Here is an 18,063-nt window from a genome sequence, read left to right as displayed (position 1 = left end):
TTCATGGCAGATTTCCCTGCTGTGATCCTGTGATGAGTGTGGTTTTGTCTATCCTATTTCCAACGACGACTGAAAGAGAGAATTGAAGTACTTTGGGTTTGGTGTAAAGGCTGAAGCCGGGTAGAGAGAGGTGCAGACAAAGGTCTTCCCCTGTGAGGGGCAGTTTTGCCGGCTGCAGGTGCTGCTCCTTGTCTGGACGTGTATTTCCACCAGATAATGTCAGAAACCGTACTCTGCCAAGAAACAGGCCCAGCAGCTCCGTGAAGACAGCAAAAAGCCTTTACGAAACCGTGGTCTTCAGATGCTCATGTCCACACCACGGACACCAACCTATCAAGCTTTGCTTTGAGTTCAGTTTGTTTCTGCAAGGTCTTTTGTGGGTGGGGAACGGTTTTTACCACCCTGCTTCAGAGGGATTCACACTCAGACCTTTTACAGGGGTCTCTGGGTTAGTGCATGAGCTGGGGAATGCCAGGGAGAGGAGCCCCCACTGCAGCAGCGCTGCCCCAGTACCCTTAGCGTGTTTTCCACCTAATTTCTCCCGCTAGTTGATTGAGCGCCGCAGGGTGACGTACTCCAGATGTGGGCTGTGGAGAGTTTTGCTGGAAATAACGAAGCGCGGACCACGGAGGCGCGACCAGCCCCGTGCCCTCAAGGCCGAGAGAGGGCAGCAGACGCCCCGAAGGCCCCTGAGGCGGCGGGGGCGGTAGGAGACTCCATTTCCCGGCATGCCCGGCGGGGCGGGGCGGGGGCCGGCGCGCATGCCCGCCCCGCCAAAGCGCCCGGCGCTCACGCCTCCCCCTCAGCCGGGCTGCGCGCGGCGGAGCAGCGGTAACACCATGGAGGCCGTTCCCCAGTCACGGCCCCGCACCGGCGGAGCCGCCGTTGTTGCTGCTGCTGCTGCTGCCGCCGCCGCCGCCGTCCCCCTGCCGCCGCCGCTGGAGCAGGAGCGGAAGCTGGAGCAGGAGAAGCTGTCGGGGGTGGTAAAGAGCGTCCACCGGCGGCTGCGCAAGAAGTACCGGGAAGGTAGCCGCGGGGGGAGGGGGCTCCCCCTCCGCGCCGCCCAAGCCGGGCCGCCCCGCTCCCCTCGCTGCGGGAGCCGGGCCGGGCGGTTCGGCGGGGAGACGCCGTGCGGTGGCGGGAGGAGGGGAACTGCCCCCGCGGGGGGCTCCGCGCCGATTGGGGTGGGTGTCCCCCCACCGGCCGCCCGGCCCGGTCCCGTCCCCACAGCCGGTGGCGGAGCGGGCCAGCTGGGCCGCGGGCTGCTGCCGAAGGGGGTGTGTCGGGGTGGGGGGGGGTGGCCGAGGGCAGCTCGGGGCCGGCTTCCTGCTCCTCCCCGGGCCACCGGGGCTGCCGCCGGCTGTCCGCAGCCCCGCCGAGGAGCCCCGGTCGGGGCTGCCGTTTCGCTCCTTTCAGTGGGCTCTTGGCAGCGGAGACCCCTTCCTGGCTCAGGAGGGCTCACGGCGCGTCTCTGGGGAGCTTTTCCCGTGAGATGTAGGAGAAAGAGGATCGGCGTGCATGGATAATGCTGCGAAGTGAAAACGTGCGCTTGGCTAAAGGTGTGCTACACCTGTGTGTGGGTGGCCGTGAGTCCCTGCGGCCCTGCCTTCCCGCTCCCTGTGACATGTACATATAGCTGAATGAAGAATAGCTGATAGCTGCAACAAGGCCTTTCACCACAGGCGGCTTCCAAGTTGTACAGCAATGTTTTCCAAACTGAGGATCTGCAGGAGTGGGGAGGACAGTAGGTCACGAGTGCCAAGAGAGATTCAATGGTGATCTGGAGAGGGAAGGGTCTTTGTGAACTGTTTATGCCTCCTGCCTTTTAGACGTGGAGGAATAGTTCAGACTGGGGCACTAAGCAGAACAGTTGGGGGGAAAGCTGTTAAAAAAATAAATTACTCTAAGCCCTTGAAAAATCTACTGTTATTAGTATTAATGTCCTTATGCAAGGTTCTTATGGGTGGTATTGGAAGGCTTAAAACCTCCCAGAAATGCTTTCAGATGAGCATCAGACTTGAGATTTGTTTGCTGAAATTTGTAGTCTCCTCAGGTTGATTATAATGATCTGCCTAATCTTTACAAGTCAGGTTACAAAAAAATCATCCATTCATTCTTCTAATGAGTCCACAGCTCTTTGCTGACCTGGTGCGTACACCTCAAGAAGGAGATTTATGAAATGTGAACTTTTCTTGTTGTAGGCACTAGTTCTTGCCTCTCCTCTATGTCTGCACATGACACTTCTGTTAAAGTAACAAGGTCATTCTGCCTTCTGGACTTAAGAAGTCTCTACCAGGAGCCTGTCTGTGGGATATGGGCTCAGATATTTACTATGTAGACAGTGATCAAGAATCACTGTTTATATTGGCCTTGGTGAGCCAAAACTGAAGGGAGGATCTCCCTTGTTCTCCTGACATTTAGCTGAAGGAGCGTAGTATATTTTAATAGTCAAATCCTGGCAAAAGAGCCCAGCTTTTGAGCAGTTTGTATTTCTCTGTTATTTTAGAGTGCCTGCAGGTTAAGACAGACAAATATTAGCAGTATTAACTTTTAAAAAAAAAAGTGAGCAGTCTCTGTAACAACTCAATTTTTTTTAGATGAGAGACTAAATTACATGGAAGTCTATGTAAGCCTACTTCTCAGAAAAGAGCAAGTTAGTATGCAAGGGTAAGTTGTGTTTTATCTTTAGTTCAGTGTATACTGGTTAAAAGAAAGAGCAAATAGTACTTTTTAACTTACTTCACATGTCCTGTAAATCGTGTGTTAGTGGAAACTTTACAGTGATTTTTCTAGTCACTCTAAATTAGCAATACTGTATGTATTTTCATGGAGAGGGTTAAAACCCAAACAGTGCATCACGTTGTGTCTATGCAACAAGGAGAGCTCCGCCCATTACCTACCCATCCAATAGTAGGTAGTCTTTACAAGTTACTAGTGATAAGTAGTCATAGTACTTCATATGTTAGGTTGTTTCAACTTCAGAATTTTATTTTTTGTGTCTTTGATCCCTACATTTCTCTATGCTTCTAAAAGCACATTTGAGAATCTCCTCCTTAAATGCCTTTAAAGTAATTCTGAAATTGTAATACTAGTACGTGCTTGACTTCTGAAGGATCTTGTCTTGGGTTTTTGTTTGTTTTGCTTTCCAATACACAGAGACACTGAGTGGCAAATGTTACCCTGACAAAATCAAAAATCGACAGTTTACTAAACAGAAGTTAAAAAAACAACATATCATCTGTAACCCTCAGTATGAATTAAGTTATAACTTTGGTATGAAAAGGCAGAGGTAAAAAACGCATCCTCGGTTATATGCTTACAGCTTGTTACATGGGGAAAGCCTCTTGTCTCCACAGTGCAGTGCACCCCCTCCATAGGAAGCAGAAACAGAGCTATCTGTACTATTCCAGAATCTTGTATTGTTTTTTTTTTTTTACCTCTGCCTCTTCTCATGTTTACTAGAGTTCTATGAAGCTGGTTTCCATTTTGGCTAAATAAGCAAACTGTACTAGAATTGCTGTTGCATAGACTTTGATGCTTTGTCTGTAGATACTAAAATAGAATTGCATATTAATTTTTTTGGTAGAGGGTAAAAAGCATGTTGATTACCCTTCTGAAAGCTATATGATTATGTTGCACAGGGTAGATAAGCCTCAGAAAGCCCTTGGTATTGTATTGATCTTGCGTTACTGTCTTCTGTTAGAAGTGTTGAAGGGAAATGGATGCTTCCTTGAGACACAGATGTTTGTTGATAGAAGTTATACAGACCTAATTTTAATAAGCTTATTTCTTTGATAATTCATTTGCCTTGCTGATGTTAGCAAGCCTTGAGTTTCAATGAGCAATTGTAAAAGGCATGCCAGCGTATTATCTGACTTGCTTATGACTGCACCATTGTTATCATTTTGTTTCACTTCCCACAATGGTTGCCCTCTTTTTTTGAAGATGAGCCAGTGGAAAAGTGACAATATGCTTCAAAACTGCAAGCTAACATGTTTTTGAAGAAGTTGCATACTTGTCAAAGTGCAGAAGCAATATTTCTTAACTAGGCATGCATCACAACAAATTTTTGCAGTCACTAAGGAATTTAGAGTAAAGTTTAGTCAGCATTATGTCATCTAAAGGATTTGATGGTTTGGGTGTTTTGCTTTTTGTTCACTTGTTTTTTTTTCCTTGGTGAAAACTGCTAACTCCTGAGATTCATCAAAGCTGAATCTTGGCTTCTTTAATTTCTGCGTTTGTTGAACCACTTTTACATGCAAGTATGGTAGATGGATTTTGTCTGTACTTCTGTGCTGTGACTCATGCCATATAGTCCCAGAGCATGCCAGTGTATTTGACAAGCATTTGCCATGTTCGTAATGATTCGGCTCAAATTCTTTTAAGTTTGCATTGAAGTGCATTTTTTTCTTCAACAGTTTTCACTTTTTTACTGTGTGACTAGTACCTCTTCCTATTTTCAGGATATTACTGATCTGGTATGACTTCTAGTAGGAATATTTTTCTTCTCCTTTTTGATCTCCTTTTCTTTCCATCCTTTTGGATTTCCTTCCCTTCTTACACCCTCTCTGTTCTTAATTAGTGAATAAAGAAAGGAAGCATGTAATCATAAATGCCATGGCAGATTTGATATTTTGAGATTGCAGGATAGTCTTTTTTCCACTATGGATTCTACAGTAGTATTAAATATTTTAAAATGGTTTAATGAAGTTTAACAAATGAGTGTGGTTTTTTAGTGGGGGGAGGGGGGAAGTGTATTTTTTTAATTAAGGTGATTGGTCCTTGTCCACACTGAATATGTCAGCTAAATTAGCTAATCTTTAAGAAGTTGTTTCAGACTACTTTAAGGCAATGATAGAGACAGACAAAACCTGTCTACTGGTTCCTAAAAATACACATCATTCCTTAGGTTAGCCTATAAATTTTGTCTTCATGAAGAAAACTTTCTTAGGTGAGAAGAGAACACACTGAGGTGTAATGTGTTCAGAGTATCTCATTAGCATAAGACTCGTGTTTCTCTGAAGTTTTACTTCTGTTTCCTGTCCAAATGGATTAGTTTAATCTTAATTGCTTTACACACCAGGGTAAAATCCAAAAGCTGAAACAGCTGTCAAGTGCTCAGTTACTCACTTAAGAGAAACTTCAGGGTTCTGTATGGTTGATACAAGCACTTGAAAAGTACAGAAATTAAGGTTTTTCACAACACTTGAATATCTCCTACTAGTCTGTTACAACATGGGAATGGGGGGAAAAAACAGTGTTTGGTTTAATCTCTTGCTTTTGGTTCTGTGGCCTGGTACCATAGGTGACCCCAAACTTCATAGTATTTTCTTCTATGCATCTCTTAGGCACCTGCAGCCATGGGCTGGAGCATGTTGTATTCGTTGCACATGTTGCATGTATGCTGATGTCTGTCAGGCTTGACAGACAGGCTTGTAAAAGCAGATTTAGTGGTTCCTAGGAAACTAAACGTGATCTGTTGAACATCTGCTATGTGATACTAGTTTGTTTGTTTGCAGTTGCTTGTAGCAGCCAAGTAGGTTTAATTTTTACTGTGATAAAAATCCCTACCCCTGATACAGAGGTAGCCATTTTTTTACTGTGTTTATTGCCTTTGTAGTCATGCAGAGCTGTGTTTATCAAGTAAATATGTTCTGTGCAGCATGACCCTCAGTTATAGATGGCTTTGGGTGTAGTCTGGAAAGATAATTTACAGGACCATCTACTTCTGGAAATCCTGTATTGATTACAAATGGAAAAAAATTGCTGAGGTATCTATAAAGGTATTTTATAAAATATTTTGCTTTATGTTCACCAAAATGTTTCATTTTTCCTTCCATACACCTGTTAAGGCTGCATGGGCTTAAAATCACGTAGGTGGTTATTGTACTGATATCAGCTTCTGTGATACAGTAACTAATAGGAACATTTCTAAGTGGTAGTTTGATTCCTTAAAGAAAGATTTGTTGAAACTTCAAAGAAATGGATAATAACTTTCTTAAGAGGTTTTTCAAACCCAGAAAATTAGGAAGAATTTACAGGACCCTGCCTCATGGTAATAAGTAGCCTGAGTAGGTAAGTGGCTTAGACATTCATGTGAAGTCTTGTTCTGAAGCCAGTTTTTTTATGGTCTCTTCCTCTCTCATGATTTTTGTGAAAAACCTTGAGAGATCTTATGTTTCCTGTTTCACATCAGGAAGAGCTTTTTGAAATAGTGGCATTTTTCACAGGACAGGAAAACTTTCTCACTGAACTCTGCATGATCAGTTACTAGTTGTTACTCTTTTTTTGTTAAATATAACTGGCTTATTGTAGAAAAAAGCCTAAGTTTTCAAGATCTCCATTTGTCTTTCCCCACTTGCGTTCATTTCTTGGAAGAGGGGAGTGTTTTGTAATACTGTTACATTTTTAAGCAATAGAAACTAGATGCCTTTTCATTAAAATTGATGCCCATGTCATAAAATAGCATAAAGATATGACTGTCCCTTACTGTTGGCACGCCAGTTTTGCAGTGAAGCTTTGGTTAGAAACCCCATAGTATTACAGTTTCAGGGATTTAATAACTGGTATCATTTAGTTAGCCCACAGATTTTGAAAACCCACTGGCTATGGCACCAACTTGCATCCACTGAACAAACAGCTATACATAGCCTCATTTCATGCTTCTTATTGCCTTGGTGAGTAAGGTCGCGTTCCTATTGCAGGGTCAGCATAATGAAATCTGTACCTGTGCCTCAGCTGCTTCTGACATTTCCTCCTGCATTTGCAGAAATTACAAAAATCAGTAGTTTCTCTTAATGTGTTCATATCTGCGCTGGTGTCGGTAAGGTGCAGCACATAGTCCATCCCACAAAGTCAGGCTGGGGGAAGAGGAGAGAGGGGTGATAATTTCCAGTAGAGCAAATCCAACACCTGGGGGCAGTAATTGCTTAAACTATCACAAATAGGCTCCCCACTGTTTGTGTGAAAGCCGTCAGAGATTTATAGAGGATTGGAGACATAGATCATTCTTCAGGGTGATATAAGCTGACCCCCAGTGAATGCTTTAAATAGCAGATGAATTAACTAATTATTTTTTGTATGTTTATGAAATAAATAGCTTAAATGGCAGTTCCCCCTTTTAACACTCTATAAAGAAATGTGTTTTAAAAATAAAAAAGACAAACAAAAAATAGGATGGGAGAAAGCTTAAAAATAGGTTCTCTGGAGAGAGGAGTTACTGTGGGACTGTCCCACCAAGAATGGCAAACCTGGTCTTCTCACACTGCTGGGGACCTTTGAGATCTTGTAAATAAATGTGGAATGAGGGGAGTTCTTACTGAGCTTGTACGATTCTTTCTTCTTTATTAAAAATGTCTTCAGTTGTTGAAACTTACAGCTAACATTAGGTCTGTATTACTGTTACCCACAGATAAAACTATCTTGTAATTAGGATTATTTAAAAATAACTTCTACGTGCCTGACCTGTTCTCTCTGTGACAGGATTCAGTAACTGCTGATTACTCTGTGGTTGGGTTGGGGGTGTGATTTGGCTATTCTGCAGACAGTATTAAAGTGGGCGGAAATTATTTAGAGGGATTCATCTGTTTTAGGTAAAAGGTGTTGGATTTTTTTTTTATTGCATTGGAATAGGCTGTGTTACAAAGAGCCTACAAGTTGGTCAGTCATTTGTTTACTGACAGAATTGATAGAAAGAGGTGGGCTTTGGGCTTTTTGTGCTTTTGAAAGGAATAGTTAATCTTCAAGGTGAAGAGTAAGTACTTTATTTTCTGGGCAGTTCTAGATAGAGAGGAGACCAAACATTAAATATTTTTAAAATGATGTCACTGTAGTGATTTGAGAGGCGTGTGAAATTCCTGTTATGAGCCAGTCTTGTCTATCATGCTTTTCAGCTGGATGATGGCATAACTGATTCCTTGGTGGAGATCTGATGCTTATGAAGATCTCTGAAGAGTCAGTGCTCAAAACAAGTTTTAAATCACATAAAAGATGGTTTCCAGGTGCATAGTAAGAGTGTTGAGTAGCCTTAAACTTTATATTATGGTATGGTCGTGAGTACATGAGATGAAAAGTTTATTGCACAAAATTAACTTTAAGATGTGATTGAAGTTGAGACACTTTTTTTTTAATTCCCTTAAATTAGGCTACCATAAACTTCTATTTAATTTACACCATTATGGATCACTTAACGGAAGATTTTATTTATCTTATTTCTTTAGTAACCGTTAGTTTTGTGGTGAAACCTTCCTGCATATTTTACTGCCTCTTTGGTTACATAAGCAACGATTCCTAAATAAATGTTTATAACTCCACTAGAGTTAATGCAGTATTTGCACATGGATTATAATGTATTGTTTGAAAAAATACATAGTTCTGCTGTGTTTGAAATTGGGTAGTGGAAGACCTGTTGTAGTCACTACCTCAAAATCTCAACAGGTAGGAAGCATTATGTGCATTTTCAACTCAGTATTGGAGCATGATTCTAGAATTAAAGTTCCTGTAAATGTCTAAAGTGCCTGTCTATGCCTTCTCAAAGTTTACCCTGGAGAAGAATGGCGGAAAATCACAAGAACAACTCACTACCGTGGTACTTGCTCAAGGAAAACCAGACCTCAAACTTCGTTGAAGGTCCCTGCACAGTGGTGCCAGTGTCTTAAGAAAACCCTTTACCTGCAGTTGTTCTGGAGCTTACATTAATGGAAGGGGAGACAAATGGGCGTCATAACAAACCCTGTATTGACAGTGGGTCAACAGCAGATGCTTAGACAAGAATATATGAGAAGTGCTGCAGGAATATCACCATAGGCTTGCTTATCATTCTGTCTCCATGATTTCGTGGTCTAGGAGCTCCTGAGTTAGAAATCACATCTTTGAATATGGGGTTTGTGGATTTTCTTCCCTTAGTTTGCCCAGCCTCATGATCTTTAAGCTTCATTATACATTTGGTGAAGAAATAACTGTTCTGCTTTGAAGCTGCTCTTCTGTGCTTTTCCTGAATGTCTTCTACTCTTAGAACAACCAGAAGTTGTTCCACATTTACCTTTCCTCTGTCAGTCCTGATCTTGTGGAGGTCTGTCCTTTCCTGCTTTCATACATCTTTTTTTTTGTCTCTCTTTAGTTGTTCCTTATATGGAAGCTGTGCTGAATTTGTTCTGTGTTGCCATTCTCTGTATCTCTCTAGATCTGTTGTACTGGTAGATTAAAACAAACCAGAAGTACACGCAGAATTGAGTTGATATAGGATGTGTGACAGAATTACTTTGTGATGATTTTTTCACTTTTGTTCTGCATGTCTCTTCCAATAGTCTGTATCATTCAGTGTTATTTTTCTTGTCAGCCCAGTGCCAAGAAGCTGTTACTGTCATAGGCAGCTCTGTTGTAACCCGAAGTTCATGTCTCAGAGTGCTGGTAGTCAGCCCTGGGTCTGCTGCTGTATATCTAAATTTAAGTTCCCTTATCTGTGGGCTCTTTTGCCCCTCATCTGACTTTGAGCGAGAGGTGCAAACCCCTGCCTTGTTCAGAAGGAAATAAGAAGAGTTGCTATGAGAGCAGGATTCAGTGTTAGGAGGCATCGCTACTTTGCTATACGAAAGGACTGGCAAGTTAAGGCAGAGGGGGAAGAAGAAATGTGCAAAGACCAGATGTTCTTGTTTCTAAAGTTTTAAGGGAAAGTGGTATTTGGAAATAGAGTAATTGTTTAAGAATAGACCAAACAAAGGAATGGATTAGAACAACAGCATTAAACTTGGGGTTTGTATTTGTGATGTTTTCCTTCGGGAAGTGTTCACTTGTTCCTTTTTCCTTTTTAATTACTCATGTCTTCTTCAGCTAAAACTTCAGCAACTGCATGTCACTCGAGTGTTCCACAGTTGTCTGGAGCATGAAAGATTCAGAGTACTGTAGCAGAGAAACTATGAAACTGTATCTAAATTGGACCAGAATTAATTGGCTATTGAGAATACATTTTGAACTTGGCTACTGCCTTCTGGCTTAGTGCTGTGTAGCTTCTGTGCTTTGACACAAGAAGTAAAGATTTGTAAGAGTTGTGCTTCTTTTGTCCCCTTTACTGTCTATACCACTTCTTGCTTTCTTTCATCAGTAGAGTATATTCTGTCCTGAATGGTTGTTCCTACAGAAGGCTCCCTTGAAAGCTCTGGAAGAGTGACCTAGAGGTCTTAGCCAGAAACCCTTGTGGGGGCCTGCCTGTGACTTGGGTGTTTCTCTGCTTTGGCAGTCAGTTGGTGACCGTTCCAGCACCTTTTCTTACATAGTGTATATATCTCTGTACTTGGATCATTTGGGAAATAATGAGGGATACCACTCAAATATAATACTATATTGTTTTTTGTCTGGTCTAATAACTTTGATATATATGCTTGTTGAATAGCAAGCAGAATATGTGATTTCTTGCATAGCTTTCCTATTTTGTTAAAACTAAATCACATTTACTCACTTCCATCTCAACTGCCACCTCACGCAGGGCAGTATAAACACCGATTTTTAAACACAGCTCACTTTTATGATTCTACAAGTGTGCTAGTTGCATATTTTTGAAGAGGAAAGTTGTTGTGACATCCCTAAACCAAACTTAAATAGGAAGCAACTTAGGTGGTTGTTTTAAATCTCTTAAGTATGCAACTGTCTATACTTGTCCATTGTACCCAGTCTTGCTGTAATTGGAGAAGAGAGGTTGTTACTGCTTTGCACAAGGGAGGGGGGGGGAAGTTGCCTCTGGAAGAAATCTGTTAGTTATTTACTGCTGATTAAAACAAAGCACATGAAAGAAATTGCCATGAGTGGGTTAGAAGCAGAAATCTCTTCCTGATATGAGAAGGACAGGTTATACCGTAAGCTACTTGCAGGCTTTAGCAGACATTAAGAGTTAGCTTATCCTTGATACACATTTTAAATGTTTCTTTAATAGGATAGTGCTACAAAAACCGGTTCTGGACTTGTTTTGTGAAATGCGTGTTGGTTCTCTGAGTCAAAGCTTAAAGTATAGCTCTGCTCTTGAAAACTTATTAGCTGTATCAGCCTGTAGGTGCGAAATCACAGATAATTTTTATTCTGCAGATTTATATATATTTGAGATGTGTGCACACGTTTGATTAGGAAACACAGGAGGAATTAGTGAAGAACATACCAGTGAGCATGTATTTTTCCTTCTTAGGGCAGAAATGTCCTTTTAGTAAGGTATACCAAGGGTTTCAGTGCTATAGAAACCACAATAGGAATTGTGGCTAGCCACTACTAGCATTTATGTTGTTTTTGTTTAGCAGTACATTATGTAAAGCAAGCTAGAAGTGGATACTTAGCAGCAAAAGAGGGAAAATCATCATCTTTAATTACTTTGAAGTGCCAGAACTTAACCTGCAAGACTTCTTTTCAGCAAGGTGAGGAGCATGGAAATAAATCTCTCCCTAAAGATCAGCAGACAAGTTTATCAGTGATTTCCTGACCATAGTCGGCTTGATTCTTCAGTCCTGTTCTCTAGAAGCTAATTTATTGGGACTGGCTGGACTAGACAGACATCAATGAAGGCTTGAATTCCTTTTCCAATATATGCAAAGAAATATATAGTGTGGGTTAAACTTCCATTTCTGCATTTTTGCATGTAGTATCATCCATAGTATTTGCCAGAAATGTGAATGCTACTAGGAAGCCTTTCAGTCCTTAATTTCTAAAATGTTTGTCATGTTAATGCTCATGCACAGAAATGTGAAAGCAAAACTTCCCAGGGACTTAAATTTCACAGAACAAACTGAACAAAATCAGTATACTGAGAATATTGCTAGTTTCCCAAGTACCCGATAGCCCCTTCCTTCTCCAAAACATGCAATTTTGTGTTTGACTAGAGAAAGGGGACCTTGTTTTTGTTACATGCGGGTAAAGTAATCTCTTGGTGCATTATGTAACTTGTTTTAATTGGAAGATGGGGATTTTGCCATGGAGATAATGAGACACTTTGTATCTAATGTGCAGTTTTTTCTGTTGTTTTGTTTAGTGGGAGACTTTGATAAGATCTGGCGTGAGCACTGTGAGGATGAGGAAACTCTGTGTGAATATGCTGTGGCAATGAAAAACCTTGCAGATAATCACTGGGCAAAAACTTGTGAAGGGGAAGGCCGAATTGAATGGTGTTGCAGGTAAATCTTGTGTATTTGAAAGATGCAATTGCACGCTTCCACTTGCAGTTATTTATAATACAAGGCTTAAGCGGTTTTTTTGCTTTTTTGCCAACTTTAAAATTTTTTTCTATAACATGTTAATGATTTATTGCTTTCTAAAACAAATACCTTCTTACTGTTCCAACTTACTAAGGAAATACTTTAAAAAAGAGTCACCTTATAAAAAAAATCACATCATAAGCTGTATCTGCAACAAACAAGGGGTTTTTTTCCTCAAATACTGAAGCTGTTTGCAAGTAAACCTATGAAGTAATTTTTTATACGTTTGTACCTAAACTGAGCAAATGCAGTGAGTGTAGCTCAAGTTTAATTTTCATGGCTTTGGTTTGATTTGTGCGTATAATAGTGTTTGATCTCTAAATGCGAATCTCTGCTGTGTAATTTTCAAGTCTTAATCTTGACTTTAATCTCTGGTGAAACTTCATTTTACATTGGTTTAAAACTTTTAAAATTCCTATATGACATAAACATGTAATTTTTATTGGGTTGTCATAATAGTGTAGTCATGAAGTGAGTTCAGCTAAACTATTTCAACCCTTGAAAAAAATAAATTCCTAAAAGAGTCACTCAGTATTCCAACACACAGTTGGCATTCAAGGCATACCATGGAATCCATAGAGCAGAATAAACCAATATTGAAGTCTGTCTAGGAAGAGAATTTATCAGTGGTCCTGCTCTTGGGAATTACTTTAGACCGGCAAAAAGTAACTTGTGTGTAGGTTCTGCAGGTGGGTGTTGCAGGGTGATGAGCAAAAGGCAGCAAAGAAAACCAAGCATGGTATACTAAATTTAAATTTGTTACATGGGTCCTTTGTGCCCTTAAAAACAAAGAGGGGGCGACAATTGTGAAAGAGTTGATCTATAGTACATCTTGGTGGAGACCTGAGCTGTTCTGTGGCTTCTGGAAATGGAGCAAGTTATAACAAGCTGTTTTACTTTTTACCTACAACAGGCACTTAAATACTTGAAAACCATTCCTTTACGTATCAATGTTGTATCCTTTAGCTTTAAAAAAATCAAAAAACTAGTTGAGTGTTTCTCTATAGACCTTCTTACGGACATGTTTTGTGTATCCTTATGCCGGTTACAAGGGAGGTGAAATCAGTTAAACAGTTGGAAAGAACTGTGCCCAAAAAGGGATACAGCATTCCCCTGGCCTTGTCAGGGTTAAATAAAATGAAGAAATCTTATTAAGGTTGTAGTAAATTCTTGTTTATGCTGCTGACCTTGTTTGGTGGGTTTTCTGTGGGGGTTTTCTTGTATTGGTGTGGCATTGATTTATGCTCACTTTTGATCCCCAACTGCCTGTTTCTTTTTTACAAGCTTCTGAAGTTGCTGGTTGTTTTCTCATACTTCTGCTATTCATCACTTCTGCGGAAATGCTAATATTTGTACTTCTCTTTACTATATAACACACTCTTGAATCATATTGAATTCTAATATTGTAATTTCTTGCAGCATTTACCCCTCCCCCACCTCAGAATCATTCACAGATCAGTTAGGAGTACTGACTGTTTCAGTGTTCAGGTTATCTGTGAAAATACTAATTGTACTGGACCCAGGACAGATTCCAGTGGAACATTGCTCGATATTTTCTTAGACTTTGATTGTCAACTGATACGTGAAACTTTTTTCAGTAGAGCTGTGTGCAGTTACTTTAAAGTAATTTCAGGTAAACGGTATTCCTTTAGCTTGTGGCAAATTTGTCTGTTGCCATGTAGGACAGGATAGTGTTCCTTGTGGACAGAGGAGGAACAGTTGATGGCCTGTGTATTGAAGTTTTTTTGGCTCTGTCTCTCACTTGGTTTCTGTTAGTAGTTACTACAAGATTTACAAAGTAAATATTTAAAGTGTCTGGGTTGGGCCTTGCAGCATGAACCTCATACCGAAAAGAGAATCCACCTGTTGAGAGATACTAAAATGCTCCGTGTCAGCGTAAAGCTTCAATTAAAGCATGTACCTTTCAGTTTGCAAAGTCAAGGGGTCAGAAGTTTAACATCAGTAGAAGAAGAGGGGTGGTTTTCACTTTTGTGTGCCTCAGATTAAACTGAGGCCTGGATGGCTAGATATCAGAACATACCAGATTGACTTTGTGTTCTGCAATTTTTTTGTTCCTTCTCAAAGGGCAAGAGGTGTGCCAGACAGATGGCAGGTCCCATTGTTGTTACTCCTCCTTGTGTCTGGTTGTATAATTGCATACAGGAGAACTTGACTTGCATGAGACTTCACTGAAAGCTTTTGCTTCAGTGCTTTAACTGTGTCACCATGACAGCAGGAAGTTAGCTGATGTATTAGATGAAGGTTAATTTGGGAGTGGAATGCTGAAAATACTTGGGAACCACTGGCTAAAGAAAGATAGTCTAAGGTTTTTTTGTTTTTCTTTCAAGGAAGATCTTTTCAGAGATCTGAAGCTGAGAAGTGTTTTTCTACTAGTTAAAAACAACTTTTTTTTTCTTCTTTTTGCTTGTATTCTCTTATAAACAAGCACCGGATAAAGTAAATCAGAGAATACAGAAAAACCACTAGAGAAGCCACGTGTACTCCTCAAGATCAAAAATAACAATTTTCTTTCAGTGCTCTCCTTTCAAAAGTCTAGCTATTTAGTTGAAGACACTGGAAAAATGCTTGTTCTGATGTTAATTCTTAAACCAGATAACTTACTATTTTACTTCTTCACTAGTTGTTGATTTAAACAAGCACATATCCAGGCTTTAGAAACCTTAAAAGCTGGAAAGCAGTACATGATAGACTGTGCTGATGACCGTGTGCTGCATGGTATAGGGCAAGCTTTTATTGTTTCAGGGCAACAGTATACAACTGTCAACTGGGGAGAGGGGCAGGGGGAATGGGGATTAAAACTTTGTCCCCTTTCAGATGTAGGTTAACAATCCCCTGAGCGGCATTGTAAAAAGCCTGGGCAACACTCAGCTGTCCTTCCTTGCTTTCTTTTTATATCTTTGGAAAACTGAATACAGAGTAGCAAATCATATTTGGAAATTAACACTTCCATTTCTCTTTCATTTCATTTATGTTACAACACAAAACTAAAACCTTGAACCAAAACAGGGTAAGATGTCTATCCTGAATAATTGTCCTAACTCTTAATTTTTGCTGGCATGGGTAGGCTGGTGAGCCTTTGTATGGACAATGAATGCTAGCCTGTTCTAGTTTGAACAAAAAAAGCTGGACCAGCAGGTTTGTTTCTTTCTGTTGCTTTTGCATCAGTGTGAAGACTTGTGTTGACTTGGCTATTTTTTAATAACAAAAACCAAAATCTGCACTCCTAACGATCATGACAAAGCACTGTCTAAACCTGCATTTTTTTAAAAAAAGTCTTTTGACTGTTTCAAGAGCAAACTGAAGAAATATGGTCCTGATGAAGTTAATGTCAGGTGAGTGCAGAACAGTTTGGAAAAACTTGCAGAGAATAGCTGTTAGAAGCTTATCTTTAAAATGCGATTTACTGATGACTCTGTCTGTGTCTGCCCCTGCATCCATTACTAATCCATATTTTCATTAGCAATCTACTAGAATAAAGTCTGTTTATTAAATTTGCAAATGAGACCAAACAGAAAAGGATTGTTACTCTGAGAGCAGGATTAAAATTAACAGTGTTGTTAACTATACCAAATATTATCAACTTTACAAACATAGGCCAGGGAGTAATTGGTTGTGTCAGTTTTCTAGAAAAGCATTTGGATTCTGTAGCAGGCCACAAGCTGAATATGAAACAGTCTATTGCAAAAGTATCTCATTACGGTAAATATCATACTGGAGTGTGTTAATGAGATTGTCCACAAGATATGTAAAATACTCATCTGACTTGATTTAGTATTGTTCTTAGCCAAGTTATTACCTTGGCCACTGCGTTTAAAAAATAACAAACAGCTCAACACAAAGACAGATAAATAAATTATCAAAAATATTCTAATTTTTTCCACAAAAGCCTTGGGGTTGGGTTGTTTGGTTTTTTTCTAGAAGCTGGGACTGCGTAGTCAAAAGAAGAGAAGGCTAAGTGATCTCTCAGAAGAACTCTGAGAATAACAGGTCCCTTCTAGAACTGTAAAACTGATCCTGTTTGGGTTTGGAATATTGAATTGATTACTGTTGAAGGGACTTCAAATGTTGTTTTGCAGCTTTTTTGATGAATGCAGTCAGTTGAGCAATTACCTTTCTGGAGAATGGAAGTAACAGGGAGGTGTGTAAACAGGAGGAGGGACACCATTTAAAATAGAAGAGAGACTTAATGATCATTATTCATGTTTGTATGACTGTCTTAAATTTTGCTTTTAAATAATACTTTGTTCTGACAAAATCGTATCTGTTTGTTTGAACACCAGAGCTAACTAGAGCAGTGATCATATGATCACTGCTGCCTATTTTGAAGTTCTTGGAATCCTCCAGTAACAAAGGATATCACCTCCAGAAGCTGCCTTGGGGTGAAGGGGTAGGCACCACTCTGGAGAAACACTGGTTACAGACCTAATAATGCTTCTTAGAAGGAAAATGTCTCAATCCTAAAACTGAGACAGAGTATGAAAAATAAAATGGAAAAAAGAGAAACTTGTGTAGAATACAATGGGAAGTTTAACAAAATATAATTATGATAATAAAAAATCATAATACTTTGCACTGAGAAACCTACTGCTCTCACCTGTGCTGAATACAGATTTCCATAACCTAAAGCTGGGTGTGAATGACAAGAGCAAAATATTTTTCAGTCAGGAGGCAACTTTTCTGCTCTTCTAGGTATGATTAATGTATATGAGGGAAATTGAGAATTCTTCTTCCTTTATTTTCTTTGGAGGTTGTGGGTAGGTGGGTTAAACATGTAGAAAAGTTTATACTTTTTCAGCCAGCAGCTCTGTCCGTTGACATTCATAAACTTATTCCTCAATGCGTGGGAGGAGGGGAAAAACATTTTGCAGACAAACCATGATGAGAAAGCCACACTTTCCTTCAGCTCTGAAGGGAAATATGTTATTTCTCTGTACCCTTACTGAACTTCGTCTTCAATATTAGGTTTTGGTTAGTAAATATTGTAAGGAATATAAATCAAGCTTCTCATTATAAAGCAGAAGGAAGGAAAACCAACACAGTCCATCTATCTTGTAAAACTGGTTGCTTGAAACCCTCGAGCACTGATAACAGCTATCAGAAACTGCTTTTTGCCGTGATAAAAGCTGACCACAGCAGTTTTTAGTCATTCATTATTACTTGATGAGAAGAACTACCTACTGATTGTTTCATGGCTTTGTAAATCTCATGTGGTCAGTCTTTGGCAATTTCACCCTCCTTTTTTTAACTATATATTCTATTGAAACCCTTGGTTTTGGTCAATGTATTCGAAAAAGAAGCTTCTCGTTGCTGGAGAGTATAACAAATGAATAAATATTCATATTGGCTTTTAGTGATACTTCCTGTAAGTATCTGGCCCAAATGGTGAAACAGGAGGGTCAACTTGAACAGGTTGTTTACCATTTGAGATGTGAAGTATGGAAAACAAGTTTCAATGAGGAAACATCTAGATTTGTTTGTTTGTTTCAAAGCAAAGATATGAACTGGGCACTTCACCTGTCTCTGCCAGCATAGTTAAACAGTTTAGAAGTGAAATATTTATTTCACAGTTTATGTAAACTGTAGCAAGTGTTTGCTCAGGTAGCATTTACATTGCACAATTCTTCACAAACATGTATGTTAATTGCAGAGCTATTATTGTATCATTAAAACTGAAAGCTTAAATGTCAGTTAAAAATGGAGCCATGTCAGTTCTCAGAATTATAAAATAGATTCCTTAATTTTATTTCTCTTTGTAGATAATTAAGGGTTGTTATCTTCATTATGTGAGGCAGTTGTTAAATGTAGTCTTATATAG

The 18,063-nt window shown here is 39.9% G+C and overlaps 1 protein-coding gene across 1 annotated transcript in view; it reads left to right on the top strand.

Moving 5' to 3' along the window:
* The first annotated feature begins 743 nt into the window (after positions 1–743).
* SAMTOR (S-adenosylmethionine sensor upstream of mTORC1) overlaps positions 744–18,063 on the top strand; it is a 38,148-nt gene continuing 20,828 nt past the window's right edge. Inside the window, exons 1-2 of the mRNA XM_075081083.1 lie at positions 744–1,026; positions 12,005–12,146. Coding sequence (XP_074937184.1) covers positions 762–1,026; positions 12,005–12,146 — 407 coding nt within the window. The 5' untranslated portion in view covers positions 744–761. The remainder of the gene's footprint in view (positions 1,027–12,004; positions 12,147–18,063) is intronic.

The sequence above is a fragment of the Phalacrocorax aristotelis genome, chromosome 1 (assembly GCF_949628215.1).
Source record: "Phalacrocorax aristotelis chromosome 1, bGulAri2.1, whole genome shotgun sequence".
Classification (NCBI taxonomy): Eukaryota; Metazoa; Chordata; class Aves; order Suliformes; family Phalacrocoracidae; genus Phalacrocorax; species Phalacrocorax aristotelis.
The sequence above is the reverse complement of the archived record's forward strand: the minus strand, read 5'-3'. Positions and strand labels throughout refer to the sequence as shown.